This window comes from Saccostrea echinata, unplaced genomic scaffold, assembly GCF_033153115.1.
Source record: "Saccostrea echinata isolate AGI-Se365-2 ecotype Australia unplaced genomic scaffold, CSIRO_AGI_Sech_v1 ptg000015l, whole genome shotgun sequence".
Lineage (NCBI taxonomy): Eukaryota > Metazoa > Mollusca > Bivalvia > Ostreida > Ostreidae > Saccostrea > Saccostrea echinata.
In genome coordinates, this window is record NW_026889764.1 from 7,569,330 (window position 1) to 7,585,855 (window position 16,526).

The 16,526-nt window shown below is 31.9% G+C and overlaps 1 protein-coding gene across 2 annotated transcripts; it reads left to right on the plus strand.

Annotated features, from left to right (window-relative positions):
• Nucleotides 1–1,747: 1,747 nt before the first annotated feature.
• On the plus strand, nt 1,748–15,206 carry LOC133187812 (uncharacterized). Of its 2 annotated transcripts, XR_009721252.1 has the most exons (11): nt 1,748–1,896; nt 4,158–4,317; nt 4,613–4,942; nt 6,940–7,021; nt 7,335–7,435; nt 8,624–8,704; nt 9,919–9,939; nt 10,234–10,287; nt 12,169–12,231; nt 12,642–14,001; nt 14,273–15,206. XR_009721252.1 is itself a non-coding variant. In XM_061323212.1 (10 exons), the coding sequence occupies exons 1-10, from the start codon at nt 1,861–1,863 to the stop codon at nt 12,746–12,748; spliced, it is 1,035 nt and encodes a 344-aa protein (XP_061179196.1). In that variant the 5' UTR covers nt 1,748–1,860; the 3' UTR covers nt 12,749–14,239. The 2 variants fall into 2 exon arrangements, 1 of the variants encoding a protein (XP_061179196.1); XM_061323212.1 differs by lacking the exon at nt 14,273–15,206 and having other exon boundaries at nt 12,642–14,239.
• Nucleotides 15,207–16,526: the final 1,320 nt, after the last annotated feature.

Below are 16,526 nucleotides of genomic sequence, written 5' to 3' on the forward strand. Positions count from 1 at the left end.
TTTTTGCAAAAAATTCCCATCACTTTTTTATCAGTTGTGTACATGCGGTGCTTAATTGTCGTTTTTAAATCCACATCGAGATACATCGTGTACAGAGATAATAGCTCAGTAATAAGAGTTTCCACTACAATAAAAGATTTTTAAAAAGCGTTTATTACCTACCAGTCAAATAAAAGATTTTTGAAAAGGCGTTACCAGTGTAGAGCATGCACTCAGGATTCTAGGTTTTTGGTTCGATCCTCGCATGAATCGTTAATATTTTTATGCAAATGATCAATTCTTTTGTCAGTTTAATTTCTGTACTATTTTATCGTGTTTATGAGAATTTTGAAATAGATAAATTTTGGGTTACATATAATTGCACCGAGAGCATAGCAAACCATCCAATCTAATGAAACTTTAATTCAAATGCATTTAACTTATTATTTATGTGAGGTGTTACTATGTTATCGTAACTTTTAATATTTTATAAGTGGACTTAAATATTACAGTTTGACAGGGCATTTTATATGGAACGCCTCAGATTGTAACTTTGTAAACTCTGTTCATCTGTGATTCCTGCAGATCACAAGCCATTGTAAAAAGTAAGCTTTTTTTAATTAAAAAGACCACATTCATGCAAAAAAGTTTCAAAGAATAATCCTGAAAAGTTCAGTATTTTGTACATTAGTGAAGGAATCATGCCCTATAGCATCAAAAGAATATATATAAAAGTACAAATTATTGAATGATAGTAGCATATTCATTTAATGGAATGACTTGCTTTAATCTGCAAAATTGTTACAAATTTTAAAAAATGGTATGCATCAAATCGTACATTGAACAGTGTACATGAGCATCCAGAGTGTGGATATTGATCATATTTACATACAATGTAGAATCGATACATATAAAACTTACTTATAATTTCCACTCTACCACAAAAAATAAAAATATGGTGATACATTACGTACATGTACATGTTATACATATATATGATATATGACGTCGAGAGAATATCAATAGAAAATCCCAGTAAATCGCAGGATCTTTTTTGGGTCTGACAGTTCTTTTAAAATCCGAAATTATCGTCGAAATTGCCAAATTCCTCTCTCGTTGAGATGGAAATATCCTTGTTGGGCTTCTCGATTCAAATCTGTTTGATATACAAACCGGGTTATTTAAAAAGAAAATGGTTAAATTTATGTCAATTCAAAATTACGGTAAGAAACAAATTCAATTAAAAATATTTTTGTTTTTCAGACCATACATGGCCGTGGGGGGGGGGGGGGGGGCACGGGCGGGCGTGCCCCCCAATAATTTTGCCGATATATAGATAACTATAGTAAACATAGATAAATATGCTTGTGTCCCCTCAATAAAAACATCTGACGACCTTTTTTATGTCAGGAAATTTTTGGTAGTGCCTCCTCAACTGTCAACTGAAAATGTATGGCTGCCCCCCCCCCCCCCCCCCCAAAAAAAAAAAAAAAAAACTTAATTTGCTTCCTACAGGCCTGCCTTAAGCCACGTACTGGATACATATATAAGTATTAAAAAAAAAGAAAAGAAACGTTACATCTTTAAAAAGATGAAGATTCAATAATAATAATTTCTGTTTGTTATATATTTCAGAGGCAAAACCGTTGGTTTTGACCTTTAGAAGTCTCTCCCTACTTTGCATATATATCTTTAAATACAATCGGGTTCAATCTTCACTTATTTTTTAATAAATACCAAAAGGCAAAACAAAAGTTACTTTCGTTTCGTCACGAACTTTTAGACTGGTTAGGACGATGGTCAGAGACTTAATTTCCATTTGACACTTATTTTTGTGCAATTTATAGCAATATTTACCTCTTATGATGGAACATAGGAAAAATGGATACCTTCGTATTTTTATTTTCCTTGTTAAAGGTAAAGTTAATAGGTCACAATTGAATGTTACGAACTATTGGTCCTCTTACTTTTTGACCGACCTGTGTACTTTATATTTATACAAAAACCATGTGAATTTGACAGTGTAGGGATAGTAAAAAATTAAGAGGGTAGCCAGATCTTGACGAGCCACTGTGAACATGTTGGGGCCAATATATTGCTAAATTCACAGGGGTTGGCCACAATATAACTGATTAATCTTACTCTACACTATAAAATAAAAACAATATACAATTATAGCCTTTTGATGAGGTTAATCCTTAGATATATAGACCTTAGAGAAAGCATTATCAACCGAGCACAAAGTCTCTTGAGGTCTATATAGAAGTATCTAGGGATTGTACCGAATCGAAAGACTACAATTAAATTGTTTTATTATTTTATTTATTTGTTAATAAGTATGCCTTAAAATCACTGTTTCTGATACTCAGTATTTTCTCATTTAAGGCATTGTTATGGCGTTAGCATTATGACATCACAGTAATGAATAGCAGCTGAAGTATCTGTATTTAGAAACATCCAGTATATTGTGACGTCAGCACTATTGTGGCATTGGTGTTCTCTTTTTTTTCTCTTAATGTCAGTTGATCAACATGATAAAAAAAATGATGATATTAACTGAATCCTACTTTTTTGTTTTCTTACCATTAATTATATTAATATCTACAGTACTCAACTTTATATAATTATAAAGAATATTATATTATTGTATATTATTATTTTTCTCTATTGTTGCCAGCAATCTGATTGGCTCAAACTAGATCACATGATCAAGTATGAAAAGTCTTATATACTGGGTGTTTCTGTTTTAAGCTTTTAAAAAAATTATAAACCTTTTGTTTCTAAAATCTGAAACGTTCTTCTCATTGAAGATGGGATAATCTGAAATGATTAATGACAAATAATTTATTTTTCTAACAACTTATTAACTGGTTAAAGCTTTATGAATTACCCTCATAATGCCGCAATTTCTCTGCAATACTAGTTGCTCTCTGCAATACTAGTTGCATCTGCCGGGTGTAGAAACAGTTTGATTTTCGTGGAATCAGGGATGCATGTTGTAGAACTACTACTAGTTTGATTTACAAATAAAGCTATGTTTGGTCAGTTCATGTGCATCTTTCCACAAAATGTGTGTTTCTATGTCTTGTAAATGCACAAAATAATCTGCTATTCCTCACCATTAATTTAAGAGTCTGAATGACCAAGAACAATAGTGTTCCGTATCAGATAAGTCGTACATAAAATAAATTCAATATAACAATAACTAAAGCAAATTTATTTTGGGGGAAAAAGCAACTGAAATTTGGGGAAAAATCGGTAATTTTTGAGAGGGGAAAGGGCCGATATTCGGACCTTAATTGGCTGTAGAAAAATCACTGTTCTGTGAAGCAACAATGGTGCTGACGTCACTAAAGTCTTAATAAACTGGATGTTTCTAAAAACAGGTACTGCTGCTGCTATTCCTTACTGTGACGTCATAATGGGAATGTCATAACAATGCCTTATATGAGAAAGTGTTGAGTATTAGAAACATGGATTTTAAGACATTTCTTATTAACTGATAAAAAAATAATAAAACAATTGGGTACAATCCCTAGATATATAGACCTTAGAGAAAGCATATTGACCTCACACTTCATGCTTGGTTGATATGCTTTCTCTAAGGTCTACATTTCTAGGGATTGACCTCATCAAAAGGCTATAATTGTATATTTGTTTCTATACATGTAAAACATTCATATATTACATGTTACATTGTAAAAATGGGAATAACTCATTTCTTTTTCAACTTCGAGATATAGAACATTGAGTTCTTTCTGTTTTCAATAAGACAATAAATTGATCAATGTGGTAGACCTGATGTGGAAGTGTTTGAAATTAAATAAATTTTCCTGATTTTTTGCACTGTAAATTTATAATGCATTTTGGATATTTTCAATGTTGTAAACCTGCCAGTGCAGTTACTCCAATCCTGTTCAACATTACATTTTTTCTTCTTTTATAAGAACATACCATAAGATAATTTTCAATTCTGTATAATCAATAAGGGGGTTAGGAGTCATGTTCTGATCATACAAATGACATTTCATTGATTGGTGTAATGAATTTTACATGTTTCTTTAACATGGGGAACTTTGGGATAAAAACATGAAACACAACACTACAAATCAAAAATTTATGGAAGACCTTCTGTTCATCCTTATTTATTTTTGATGTAAAATGTTTATTTTTGACAGGCAGTAGCTGTTACTGGCACAGTAATGTGTCCTTATTTATCACTCTGGGAAGCCCGTTCTAAGATGTTCTGTAAAGAAAAACCAACTTGGTATCATTGTCTAGAAAACCAGGCAGGAGATTTGAGAGAAGCTTGTTTGGAACCAGTACCTATTGGAAAGGGTAATATGCATATATACAAGTGCATGTATATATTGAAAAGAAGCAGAAAAATTTTCCCATTGTATGACAAATAGATTGGTGACAAATAAAGACTTCAATAACTGAACTAACATAAACAATTTGGATTTGAATTTTACCAAAAATTTACATGATGAATTATGATGTTATTACTTGAATATACATGTAAATTGTCATATAAGTATGATAAGCAATGATTGTTTTTATTTTGTCTTTATTTTAAAAAAAAAATTATATGTTTTACAAAAAGATTTTAATTTCTTTAATTTGTGTTTAGGGTATTATCCAGTGTTATCTTTGGACTTGGACTTTATCAAACCTGTTAAATGTCCACCAACACACTACCAGTCAAAGGGACAAATGTCTAACTACTATAAAAGTATCACCTGTATGTACCCTAAGTCACTGTGTGATGATGATGGCGAAGAGAAATGTGATGATGGAAGTAACATCAAGGACCGAATGTGTCGTTGTGACTACACAAAAGGATACAGATCTAATGTATATTTATTTTCAAACCCACTAAATGCATCTTGTTATCAATCCAAGTCAGAAGAGGTGGGATGTGTCATGTTTGCTTGCCCCGAGGGGCAAGAATTAAATCCAGGTGAATTAGCAAATAATTTGTTAGATATATCATTTACTTTTAGTGGTGTCACCTAGAATTTGTTTTAAAATACCCACATTTAATAACTAGAGTGATCCAAGGAGCACGTGTTGCCTGCTTTTTAGCATCATTAAAGATGTAAATAAATCTAGGAGTGGTCGGCTATTTTTTGGTACTATTATCATAGTTCATGCATTTGCGTGCATAACAAAAAAAATCTGTGGATATAGAAGGATGAAGATGAAAATAAATCTAGGAGTGGTCAGCTATTTTTTTCGTACTCGTATCATAATTCATGCATTTGCCTGCATGTGTGCTATTTTGTGTAAAGATATTTTTTGTAACTATTTAGGATTTGACTTTAAAGTTTAATTGACATTTAGGATTTGACTTTGAAAATTAATTAATTATACTCATATGTGTTATGACAAACATTTGACAAGACTCAATCTGTTAAGATAATTATCTGTAAATAATGGCATATGGTCACTCAGTTTCAGCTTAAATAATTATCTGAGTGGTCATCATGAGTGACTCTATGTCTTATTTATAATTATACTTAATTAACCTCTTCATTATAAATATACCGTTAGGAATTTATTCCACAGTCAGAATATTTTGGAACATTCTACGACACACTGCTTATGTCTATTACACTGGCTAAATAAGAGATTGTCCACCAGTCTGCCAGTAGACTAAGTAGTGTGGCGGCTAAATTTATTTTATTATTTTTAAAGTTTATTGCACTTTTTATTTTATCTACCAACTAAAATCTCCTAATTCATACTTCAATTTATTTGTTTTGGCTTTGTTTTATTTGATCATTTTTTATACAGTAATTGAACTAAATTGTAACCTAATAAATTGTAAAAACTGTCTAGCTGCCTTCGAGTTATAGCTCTATGCATATTCGATCTTGGTGTTGTTAAGCCTAAACATAGGCTGACCCCCTGTCTCTTGGTTAGGGCAATGTCAGAGTTAGTTCCCCTTATCTACTGGTGCCCTGTACCTCGGTGACACATGCAACACATAAAAAATTTAGGGTATATCATCTGTATATAGTTGTTATCTTCATCAGTTCATTTTATCCATTACACTTTCTGTCATCTGATCACTCCTCCTCCCAAATTTTCGGAGTTATCCAATAAGTCTTGCATCTATTGGTGTTACAATATACAGTTATTGACTGGGTATGAGGGCAACATGATTTGTTGGACCTGAAGGTGAAAAATAATGTTGCTCGAGGCTGCATACTGTTATACCCCTCACTTACGATGGAATGTACACTTACAAAAATTAAAACCTTAAAATACCTTTTAATAGATTTACTCATATATTTAAACAATTTCTTCGTAAGTGATATTTTCAATTGGCTTTTTAAATAAAAATGACAACAATAAAGAATGAAAAATAAATCATTAGATTATTATGACACAGAAATTATTTATCTCAAAACATTATTTTTCCCGTGATGCCATCTTTCAAAAAGCTTAAGCGATACGTAACTCTTGAAACTTCGGCTATTTCTGTGTCTGATATTGAACGACCACTAATTACTTGTGATGTAGCAGTGATGTTGCGGTCTAACAATTCTTATGTTGGACTGATAATGAAATTGTCAGATCGCTGAAAAAATATTTACTTTGTTGGACTTTTTATTCGTAATGCGTATACAGAAAGATATTTATAAGGGTAAAACAATTTGTTATGAGTAGCATTATATTCTTTAATTGAATGTATTTACATGATTGGCATACATAAATTTTTAATGAGTGGTCAGGTAGTTAATTGAGCAGGTCTATTCGTTTTTTAAGTCCCAGTAAGAGGTTAATCTTGCACAGATGAAAAATAGGTTCAAATCTTAATATTCAATTTATACAGCTTGGTGCCAATTAACTTTCTCATTAAAAAAGTGTGTAAGGGGGGCAGGGGTGTTAAATACTACATGCATTTATATTTATTTTAAAATACATGTATTTCCTCTTTTTCTATTTCAGCATATTACTGTGTGAAGAAATGTTCATATGGCTACTATCGAAAGAAACATGGATTTAACTGTGTGAAAAATTTTTCCATACCGTAAGAGTTTAGCATTTATTCGAAGCCAGTTTTTTAACTCATTTTTATTCATTGTCTATTTGAGGTAAATTTAAGGGTACATTCTTCCTGAATTGTTTCACTGTTTGGATTAAATACTGTCTCCAAAACTTGCAACTAATTAATGTTAAAGCCATCTCTATAAGTAAGGAATCCGATAAACATTGCGCAGAGAAATATATTTTTTTAAATAGAAAAAATTCGTTTTAGCATTGATTTATGTTTCAAACTTAAGATTAAAATCAATAGAAATTTTAAATAATTTTTGCCTATTTCTTTATGTTACACATTATAGGTCATCAACAGTCCAGTATACTACAAAGTCATCTGTAACTGCCAAAGATCTCACTCAGAAACCTAAGATCAATGATATTCCTGATGATCTAATGGTGACTTGTAAGTGCTTTCAGAAAAATGAAGTATCTTAAACTAAATCAAAGTAAATAACTGCACAAGTTCACTCTAGTTTTACATTATTCTAGTTTGTACAGTGTATGTCAATGTCATCTATGTACACTGGTACAACTTACAGTCATTGGTAGTCAACCCACCACTTGAGAGATATTAATAAGAAATTCATCATTGAACATTGCATGGACATTGTTTTGCATTGAGAGTTAATATTTTGATTTATGTACTTAATGCCTAACAAGTACATTTATTTAGTTCATGAAAAATATTCTGTTGTATGAAAGTGTACTGACAATTTCAAAAAACAGAATGAAATTTAGAATATAGATAGGTATAATTAGTTTCTGCATTGAGCTAGGAAGTAGGAAGTGATAAGATTTACATTTAATCAAAGGTCCTCAATATAATTGATAGATTATAAATGCTGGGGGAGGGGGTTAGTTAATCTCCTATAAGTTGGAATTTTGACTTTTAAGGAAGTTTTTGAAGGCTCCTGAATTGCTCATGATATAGGGTTCATAATTGATTCATTAAAAGTGTCATGAATAAATTAAAGAACAGATTCATCACAACTATAATTGAAAGTACTTTATGAACAAAAAATCATGAATTAATGACAAGCTACTTTTGTCTTCTAAAACAACCTTAAGAACCATACCAGTTTGATAAATTACAGTGTAATAAACCCATGCAAGTATGAAAAATAAAAGTTGAGGGAGGTCATTGCACTTAATAGCTTAGCCAGAGTATTAATGTACCTGTAACTACAGAATTGTGCAAGGATTTAAAAAAAAACAATTTATATGTGCATTTTTGGCTAATTTGCTCAGAAGTGGTTTGTTTTAACTTTTTTGTACAAAAATTCCATTAATATTTGATCCATAGAATCCAAAGAGCATAAAAACTTAGCAAGTATGTTACATTTGTAGCAAGTGGTACTCTTCTATTGGTGAACTTTTATTTAATTAATAGCTTCAAAAACATAATTTATGAAAACAAGTGACCCAGGACTAAAAACATGAACAACCTTATTTTCAAATCTTTCTATAACCTGGAATGGTTTTTTTTTTTACATGATATAGAATTTTTAAAATTATTTGTTGTTGATAACACTGCAATTCCAAACTGTAAATTTTATAACATGTGGTAATGAATCTCAAATTTTCTTTTCAGCAAATGAAAACAGCTTTTTTAAGGCAGCAGCAATAGGTTCACCTGTTCTTTCAGTGGTTATTGTTGTGTTTATTATATTTGGTAAGGACAACATAACTGCTTATTAAACAAGCATTCAATATGTAAACATATTCGAGTAACACTATATAGTGCCAATATTTATATGATTTAAAAATGTTTTTCAGACTAATGAGTGCAGAGTTTGTGTGTAATTATTTTTTTTATTTTCATCTCTTTTGAATACCTCTGACTCCCTTAGCCATGCAAAGGATTAAGTGAGCTTTATTGATCTTTATTGCTGGAGATGTAGTGTAGGTCAAAGTTGGTTTAGAACCAGGATAAGAGCATAGTTCTTTTTTTTTTTTTTAAAGAATATTTTGAAATTTTTATAAAGAAAAAGACATTCTTATGAACAACAAGTTATAAATTTCTTAAATCAATGATCTAGCTCAGCTGTGCAGATCAAATTAATCCAAGGTTTCCAAAGGTATTGCCAGAATCAATATTCAAAATACAAAGATGGTCCAAAAACTGTAAGGAAAAGAAATATAAATCTGAGAGAGAGAATTTTTTTTTTTTTTTGAATACTTGCAAGACCTCTCCCGTACGTTTGTTTTGATTTTGTTATACATGTAGGGGGTCTCACTTCAGAGGTTGAATAGAAAGTTGAAAGGATCTGTGTAAGGTGGCCCAGGTCTGGTGGCTAATACTGTTTGTTTGTACACAATCAATAACTTAAGATTTTTGGGGTAAGGAGGTGTCAGATTGCATTGATTTTTTTCACTGATTTTGCTATCAAGAATGACCTTAAAGTCAAACTCAACTTTATTCATATCAATGAAGTTCTGACTGTTATCATGCATGCAAAAACTTTGAAATGAGAAGATTAAAATTGTAGTAATGATTGCATGTACAAAGGATATGTTATCTGATAAATGCAGTACTTTTTTTTTATTGCTGTTAATTTTAAATGTCCTCTTATAATACATATGGTCAAAATTATTGCTTCAAGCTAAAATCATAAATCTTAATAATTGCAAAGGCAAAGAGTTGTTAATTTCTGACATTTTACACAGGTCCTAATATAAATTTAAGCTATGTTTACTGCATAAATATTTTCATTAAAATATAGAACATTAATTTTCTTTAGTTCATGAATATATTTGTATATGTATCATATTTACAAATAAACAATAATTAAATATTCATGAATTGGTATATGTTTGTAATAATTATGATAAAAATATGATATGAACAAAGTTAATTTAATAAGGTATTGATCATTGTTATTTTAGTTATCTTCCAAAGAAGAAAAAGTAAGATTTTATTTTAAGTTTAAAGTTTTTAAAGTTATACATTTTATCATTTTTCAAGGAGTTACTTTTTACATGTACTAAAAAATAATAAGATGATAATTAATGCTAAGATTCTTAATTTATCAATCAATATAAAGTATTAGAAATATATTTAATCTTTATTTAATAACTATAATCACATATAAATATCACACAAATTTAAAATGCAAAAATGTTTATCATGCATGAATGAATCAATCTTATTGTGACAATTGTTTGATTTATGATTTATAATGTTATGTTTCTTGTGCACAGAAGGTTGGTGTTCAGATTTACATGGCAGTAGAAATACAGTCCAAGAAACAGAGAGTAAGATCAATTTTAAAAATGACTTGCACTATGATTTTTTTCTTTTAGTTAAATAGTCTTTGTAAATTCACAGTTAATGGAGAGAACAGGGGATGCTCACTCCTCCATGGCACCTGATCCCACCTCTGATGTTTGGAGGTCCAAGTTTGCTCTGCTCCTATTTTGTATTGTATAATGGACTTTTGAGCTTGAATACTGTTCGTTATCTCCATATATTTCATTCTACAATTTTACAATTATCACACCATATGCATCATGTCAGTCAACACATTTCTTTTTTAAGAATTATGTACATTGCTGTATTTCGTAACACAGTCAAATTATGTTTGTTGGAACTTGCAATGCATGCAATCCATACAACATCGTGTTTTTTGTGGGGAATGGGAGGGGACCATCAAGCATATAACATCTGTATAAATAATGATTTTGTGAAACGTTTTACTAAAAAAGTTATCAAACCATAAAGCTAATGGTTTGTGATAAAAAATGAAATTCTCTGAAGTAGTTGCTCAGGGTGGCGGTGTTTAATTAACAACATACTATTTTATAAATTTAATATATTTTATAATGCTGAGAAAAGTTATAAGGTACCTGTTCTTGCTATTATTTCTTGTGATGTTATTAAGTGTGACAATACCTGTTTCACTTAAAATCTTACCTGACACATTTGCTTAAGTAGACATTTTTCTTTTGATTTACCATATCCTTGTTCGAATGAAGGACTAGGCTCTCTCTCAAGGAGAGATAATTAAGAATTAGTGAAAATTTGGTGTCACCTTTTAAAACTCATCTTTTCAAGAACCACTGGGCCAAAAAGTTGAAACCTATGTGAAGCCTTCATTGCATAGTGTAGATTCATTCTTCAAATCATGACCACTGTGGGATCAAAGTTTTACAAAGGAATATATTGGTAAAAAAATCTTTAAAAAATCTTCTTCTCAAGAAACACAATGCCATGATTAGTCAAATTGATATGGAAGCATCCTCAGGTGGTGTAGATTCAAGTTTGTTCAAATCATGACCCCTTTGGGATAGGGTGGGGCCACAATGGGTGATCAAAGTTTTACATAGAAATATATAATACATAGAAATATATAACAAAAAATCTGCTGATGAAGAACAGGGGGGTCATACTGATGCAGTTGAGCATTGTAGACCATGCACCACTTGTTTTTATTTAATGATGATAATGTGACATAACATGCTGATTTTCTTCCTTAAATGCTGATAGGTGGTTGTTATATTGTGATATTTCCCCATACCTGATGGTACCTTGATACGCGGACACATTGTATAATGATACTCTTAAGTTTAGAAAGAAAGATAGGGGCTCATATCAACACTGTAAAAACATGGTGCATGTATTGGAGAAACTGCAGTTGCAACATACTTATGAATATTAATATTAAATGGGTTAAAAATGCTAGTTATTGTTTTTAAGCTGTTGTATATAGAAGTTGTGCCTTGATATGTTATATAGAACCAACATAGCAGAAGATAATCGAATGTGTTTTAGAATAATTTCACAACACAGAGGGAAAAAGTTACAGAATCTCCAATCTCTTTTTGAAGATCTCTTCATTTATTTCCAAAAAATCATATTTACTCGATTCAAAAAGAGCATTCTATGATAAAAAGGTCCTCTCTAATACTAATGAAAACTGAGCAATTGCGACTTTATACGATTGAGATAGTTATATATACTATTAAGATAATTATTCAGTGAACATATAGAATTTATATTTTGAATGTTTGAGGTAAATTCGTAAATTAATCAATTCAGATCATATTTTATCTGTGATTAAAAATGATTTAAAAAAGGATATTTACTCTGATTATTGCCTAAACTCACTTTTTTTTAATTCATTCATTATATTATAGTGGAAAGGATTTCTTCCAATGAGGATCATTCCAAAGAAGGAAAAAAATACATTGTAGTTGCAGGTATGTTTTTGTAAAGACTGTAAAAGCCATAAATTTTTAGGCATTCTTATTCATCATTATCTTCAACAATTGTCATGTAAGTCCAATTACTTAATTTTGGTGTTGAGATGGAGGGGTTAGAGGACTTCTAGATAGTACATTTTGTTTTTTTAATTATACTTTTTCGGGAAGCTGTCTGGCAAGGTAGTCTGTGGTTGATCATAAAAAATAAGCAGGACTATGTATAAATCCAATTAATAGTTATATTCCATATATTATATGACAAAATAAACCCTGAAGCATTCTATCTTGCAGAACAGAAGACGTTACTGATGATAGCATGATCAATATTACATAATTTAAGATATTCGTCCCACCACTGATTCTTTCACTTTACATTTTATAATATTTACATTTTTTCTTTGATGTAGATACGTTCATTGAAAACTTGATTGTCCATGAAGCTGAAAATATGATGATAGGCGATAATAACAGGATAGTGAAAGGATCTTCTTCAGAGTGTTCCCATGAACAGTAGAGGGAAATTTCATCTTGTAGTACATGTAATAATTTTTGTATTAGCTCGCCTTAACGAAGTAGGGGGAGCTTATGTGATACCCTAGGCGTGTCGGCGTCCAAGGTTAAAGCTTTTGGAGCAGATATCTTAAAGTTTCAAGTATTTCTATGCCCTATTTTGATCAGATGTGCATTGACAAAGCTTTTGGTAACTATGTTTCAATGTACCAATCCAGATTTCAGACGCTGCATTTGCAGCCAAAGAATGGCCAGGTTAATGTTTTTGGAGCAGGTTTGTTATGTTTTGGGAGCAGGTAAAAGTTTTTGGAGCAGGTCTCATTTCAAAGTAAGTAAAGGCCCAATATTGACCAAACTTGCAGGAATGATACACAGTGTACATTTAAAAAAATCCATACTTTCAGACTTGCTTCGGATGCTGGATCTGACCTGCATTTTCCGGATGAGTGGCCAGGTCTAAGTTATTTGATCAGATTCATTATAAAGTAACTATAAGCTCTATGTTGAGTAAACTTGCAAGGATGATACTTGTAAGGATAAACACAAACAGACTTGCTTTGGATGCTGGATTGGACCTACTTTTTCAAGATAAGCGACCAGGTTAAAGTTTTTTGGAGCAGGCTCATTCTTAAGTAAAAATTATAAGTCCTATATTGACAAAACTCATATGGATGATCCATCTAAGGATGCACTCTACCAGACATGATTCATATGCTGGATTTGACCAACACTTTCCAGATGAGTGACCATGTCAGAATTTTTGGAACAGATTCATTTTTAAGTAAGTTTAAGCCCTGTGCTGTCCAACCTTGCATTGAAGATGCATTTATTGATACAGGGTTTACCTACTAGACTTGCTTCAGATGCTGGATTTGACGTAGTCCTACATTTTCTAGATGAATGACCAGGTTTAAATTTTGGTACAGGTTCATTCCAGTGTAACTTCAAGCCCTCTCTAGACCAAATTAATGCATCAAGGGATGGACGCTATCAGACTTGCTTAAAATGCTGGATTTGATCTATTTTTTTCTGGAGGAATGACCAAGTTAAAAGTTTGGAGCAGGCTCATTCTAGTGTAACTTCAAGACCTATCTATGCCAGGCTTGCATGGATCTTGTATCTATGGATGCACACTAACAGACTTGCTTCGGAAGCTTATTTGACCTACATTTTCTGGATGAATGATCATGTTTAAGCTTTTGCAGCAGGTTCATTTTAGTGTAAATTCAAGCCCTATTGGACCAAGCTTTGATGGATGTATTATTTAGGAATGTACAATACCAGAATAATATAACTTAATGCATAAAATTTGTGCAGAATATCACAGTAACTATAATTCCTGAGACAAAACCTGTATTGAATAGAAATAAAGATCATTAAGAAGGTTTGGTACAAAAGCACTTGACAATGTATGGAATATATTCGTAAAATAATGATATTTGTCACTGTTGTTTTAGTAAATGTTACCATTTATGAAAGAATACATCCTCACAAGGCCGGGGGGGGGGGGGGGGGGGAGGGGTCTTAGTCCCATGGTCACCAGTGGACTCAGGGCTCCTGACTTTGTGAAGATGGATATATAGTCAGTCGAAATTCAAATATTTTTTGCATAATTAGCTTTATCGCATAAACGTATTCCAAGATGTGAAAAATGACTTTATTATAACAGTACAGTTATAGACATAAATGTACATGATCCAAGTTTGCTATTGAGCTGTTTATGGTTTTTTATTGTTTCATTTTTATTGCATCTTCATGGCCGTAGGAACCGGGGGAGGGGCGTGCCCCCCCCCCCCCCCCCCATAATTTTGCCGATATATAGAATACTATAGAAAACATAGCTACTATATACTTGTGCCCACTCAATAATAAATAATGTCTGATGACCTTTTTTTTTTTTGCTTGTCAAGGAATTTTTGGTAGTTGACAGTGCCCCCCCCCCCCAACTGAAAATCTGAAAATGTATGGTTGTGCCCCCCCCCCCCCCCCCCCCAATTGAAATTGCTTCCTACGGGCCTGGGCCTGTTTTACAAAAGAACTTAAGACTAAGACCAAAATTTAATTCTTCTAATAACTTTCTAATTTACATTAAACAGAAAATGGTTTTAATCTTTTTAACAAGTATGTAGAATGATACTTTTACGCTAGCAATTGTAATCAGAATCAATAATTTTGCAAAATTTTATAATCAACTTAAGTTTTTGGTCTTAGTCGTAAGTTCTTTTGTAAAACGGGCCCCTGATCTTTTTCAGTAAGGTGTATGTGTACTAAGACATACAATATATGTAAGCAATCGAACTATCGGCATGTATACCTGCCTTTGAATACTTCTTATGTAAATGTATTATTTATATACTTAAGGTTGACTTTGTGATAAGGAGAAACTGTGATAAAATAACGTGTTTCCTAGTTTACATTTGGAGTAAAAAAAATAACAACGAAATAAATATCCGTAATTTTCATTGAAAGTTCTTATTCGTATTTTTGAAATTCGCACCTGTTTTATCTAGAAAATAACTAGTTTGTCTCTCATTCTGTCTAATCACAAAATGGGTGATGAGACATTAATGTACTATACAGTAGACAAAATTTCTAACGTACCACTTAAAGGGGCTTAGAGACAGATTTGAAGTTAATATTTTCTCATATTGTCTGTATAATATAACTTATATGTTACTATAGCATTTCACACAAAAATATAAACTGCAACAGTGTAGTGTTCATGGAGACGAACAGCATTCAAGCTCAAAAGTCCATCAAACGATACAAAATAGGAGCAGAGCAAACATGGACCTCCAAACATCAGAGGTGGAATCAGGTACCATAGAGGAGTGAGCATCCCCTGCCGACCGGTCACACCCGCCGTGTGCTCCTTGTCATGATCGGGAGATAAGGAAAAAATCCGTCGACAATTCAGTGTGTAAATAATGGCCTAACAATTAGTATGAAAAACGTCAGTCAGCATGCATTTGACTCAATTATAAATTGGATTTGCTGACAAGGTCATTGTATCGAGCATAAAACTTACGAAATGATGACTTTAAACTAGACAGCTGATATTCTTGATCATCAACTTGTTTGTCAATAATTTTCCTCGTATTAGAATTTGTACATACGTAGAGCATGCTCTTGCGTATCGAATCAACTGAAAGATATATACCCAGTATGCAGGTGATGAAGGTATATTGCTGCATAGGTAAGGGAAGATGACGATTGAAAAGTTAAAGTCATCACATTTATCATAAATCTTGGTTGTTAGATTAACATTGACGTCTTTTTCAAGTAAAATATCCAAATATGAAACAGATGTGTCAGACCCTGTGGTATCTTTTATCTCAAGCTCACCAGGATATATCGTATCGACATAAGAATGGAAATAGCCATTGTTAATTGACAATACGTTGTCGATATATCTAAATGTCGAGTTGAAGGCCACAGCAAGTGTTTTCTTCTTTTCACGTACAAGATTTTGGACAAATTCTCTTCTTCATATGAATACAAAAAAAGGTCTGCTAATAACGGGGCGCAATTGGTACCCATGGGAGTTCCAATATATTGTTGGAAGACCTGGTCTCCAAAAACCACATAGATATTGTCAATCAGAAACTCAAGCATCTTTTTAGTGTCAACTTCAGAGTACGTGTGTGTACAATCAGAATGTTTTTTTAACAAAATAATTTTGCAAATGACCAATGACAAAGTAAGTAAATTTACGAGTTCTATTTTTATTGAAAAAGCAGCTGTCAATGATATCAAAAAGCCTGGACTTTAATTTATCGTGG

Coding starts and splice junctions, on each gene's coding strand:
- LOC133187812 (XM_061323212.1), top strand. CDS start 1,861: ATGGATACCTTCGTATTTTTATTTTCCTTGTTAAAG. Junction 4,318..4,612: donor ACCAGTACCTATTGGAAAGG/GTAATATGCATA, acceptor ATTTGTGTTTAG/GGTATTATCCAGTGTTATCT. Junction 4,943..6,939: donor GGGGCAAGAATTAAATCCAG/GTGAATTAGCAA, acceptor TTTCTATTTCAG/CATATTACTGTGTGAAGAAA.